The following is a 2,702-nucleotide window of genomic DNA, read 5'->3' on the forward strand; positions in this document are numbered from 1 at the left end:
GATGGCTCCTGCAGTTTGAGGGAATGATCCAGCACTAGGATCCTGACAGCTGCTCTCTCAGCTCTTTCCCCAAAGCCACCAACCCCAGGCTCCCCTCAAGCATCTCTAGTCTACTCTGCACTCCCCCTTTGCCAAAGCCTAGGGTAAGTGGCTGCAAATTAAAAATTATGAATTGGCCCTTTAAAAGGCTCTCTACATCTCCAGGTGTCTGTTCCTGGCAGAGAGAAACTGCTGCTTTTCACAGTTGGATGTTATCTGGGTACTTCTTGGGCTCTGGTGGTATAGACTGTGGAACCCAGCTTGGGGTTTACATTCCGCATTTCTCAATGGGACCCTCTGGCTACTAAAATATTCCTCTGGCACTTCAGCTGCCACCCATGGGAGCCCATCCAACCCTCTCACATCTCCTCCTCGCTCCATACCAGTCATGTTGAGGTAAAGCTATTTCTTCTCTCTGTCCATGGTTATAAGTCTTCTCTCCCACTAGTGCTCAAGTGTTTATTCCAAATGACTTCTCTACAACTTAATTATAATTCCAGATTGGTCCTCGGGAAGGTTAGTGAAGCCTCCACTCATTCCTCCACCATCTTGGATCTCTCCAAAGTATTAATGTCTTGACATGACAAAGCATGCAGATTTTATGACATAGCTTTTCTGTTTACAACACAGATAATGTAAAATACTTTTATTTTCTTGGGCTTGTTCATAATAAAAATCCCTCTACTATTTATTTAATACTAAACAATATAGTAATAAGAATCTTTAATAAGACCCTTCTGGCTGGCATGTGGTTTAATGTTCAGTAGCACAAGTCTGGTAGCACTAGTGGTTAATTATCGAGTATCACTCCAACAACATTCTTAATTACAAGGTAATAAGGGAAATGAAATCTTGGCTTAGCTAACACTTTTACCTGCTGCATGCTGATAGTTTATTTCTCTCTTATTTTTATGCACAGGACAGGCCATAGTCAGGAATCAGTGGTGGAAAATTACACAGCAATAACTACATTGATCCTGGTGGGACTAACAGATGACCCAAAACTACAGATTCTGCTTTTTATTTTTTTTTGTTTCTAACCTACTTATTTAGTGTTGTTGTGAATATAACCATCATGACTCTCACCTTAAAACACCCATGTATTTTTTCCTTCGAAATTTCTCCATCTTGGAAGTTTCCTTTACAACTGTGTGCATTCCCAGATTCCTCTACATAGTGGCATCTGGGGACAACACTGTTACCTACAATGCATGTTCCACTCAATTATTCTTTATTGTTGTCCTAGGTGTGGCTGAGTTTTTTCCCCTGCTGGCCATGTCCTATGACCATTACATGGCCACCTGCAAACCCCTGCATTACATGACCATCATGAACAACAGAGTCTGTATCAAGCTCCTTATTGCCTGTTACATGATTGCTCTAATCATCATCATTCGACCATTCGGCATGGGCTTTGAGCTTGAGTTTTGTGACTCCAATGTCATAGATCACTTTGAATGTGATGCTGCTCCCATTCTAAAGATTACCTACTCAGACACAAAGTTTATAGAGCAGTTTGTCTTGGTCCTTGCTGTGTTGACACTCATTTTCACCTTGGTGTGTATAAGTATGTCCTACACATATATCATCAGGACCATTCTCAGATTCCCTTCTGCCCAGCAAAGAAAAAAGGCTTTTTCCACATGTCCTTCCCATATCATTGTGGTTTCAATCACTTATGGAAGTTGCATCTTTATCTATATTAAACCATCTTCAAAAGAAGGAGTAGCTGTTAATAAGGTGGTGTCAGTGCTGACCACTTCAGTTGCTCCAGTAACGAATCCCTTTATTTATACTCTAAGGAACAAGCAAGTGGTACAAGCTTTCAAAAACATACTCAAAAGGGCTCCATCTGTCTCAAACAACTAAAGGATACTGAATGGCAAATTACAAAAGGATTCTCTATTTCCATTTTATTTTTCCCTGACTGTATACTAGTTGTAGTTTTCTACATCACAACCCTATTCCATTATACCAACTTCCCACAATTGATACGTGTATTGATATTTTTAGCTGTATTCCCAGGAATATATGAGGATAAATCTTCAGTAAACATTTATAACAATATACCTATCATTACTTACAGAACCAAGAAGTGTAGACAGCATTAATTTGTGATCACATGGTGCTCAGCTGCTTCTCTTACTATGACTGATATGCCCTAATTTAGCCCCAAATGTCCCAGGAACAATAGTGATGATGATCTATGTCTACAGAAATGACCATCTTATCTCTCTGTTTGATAAAACTCATTATTCTCTCCTTCCCATTTTTCAGGAGATATAAATATAGACTGAATTTTTTTTCTCTAAGAAGACTCCCAGTCTTTTTATGAGGCCACTATCATCCTCATCCCAAAACCAGATAAAGACATAACAGAGAAAGAAAATTACCAGCCAATATCTCTGGTGAACATAGATACTAAAATTCTCTCAACAAAATACTATCAAACTGAATTCAACAATACATTGGAAAGAACATATACCATTATCAAGTAGGATTTATTTCAGGGATACAGGATGGTACAATATTCTCAAATCAATAAATATGATATACCACATAAACAAAATGAAAGACAAAATTCATGTGATCATATCAATTAATGCTGAAAAAGCATTTGACAAAATACAGCACCCATTTTAGATAAAAAAACACTCAATGAA

The 2,702-nt window shown here is 38.4% G+C and overlaps 1 protein-coding gene across 1 annotated transcript; it reads left to right on the plus strand.

Moving 5' to 3' along the window:
• Window positions 1-950: 950 nt before the first annotated feature.
• Window positions 951-1,908, plus strand: LOC119042467 (olfactory receptor 6C2-like). Its single transcript, XM_037136188.2, is given in 3 exon segments — window positions 951-1,064; window positions 1,067-1,118; window positions 1,121-1,908. Coding segments are annotated over 3 exon segments (954 nt in total).
• The last annotated feature ends 794 nt before the right edge of the window (window positions 1,909-2,702 follow it).

The sequence above is a fragment of the Artibeus jamaicensis genome, unplaced genomic scaffold (assembly GCF_021234435.1).
Source record: "Artibeus jamaicensis isolate MK-2021 breed Jamaican fruit bat unplaced genomic scaffold, CSHL_Jam_final contig_233, whole genome shotgun sequence".
Lineage (NCBI taxonomy): Eukaryota > Metazoa > Chordata > Mammalia > Chiroptera > Phyllostomidae > Artibeus > Artibeus jamaicensis.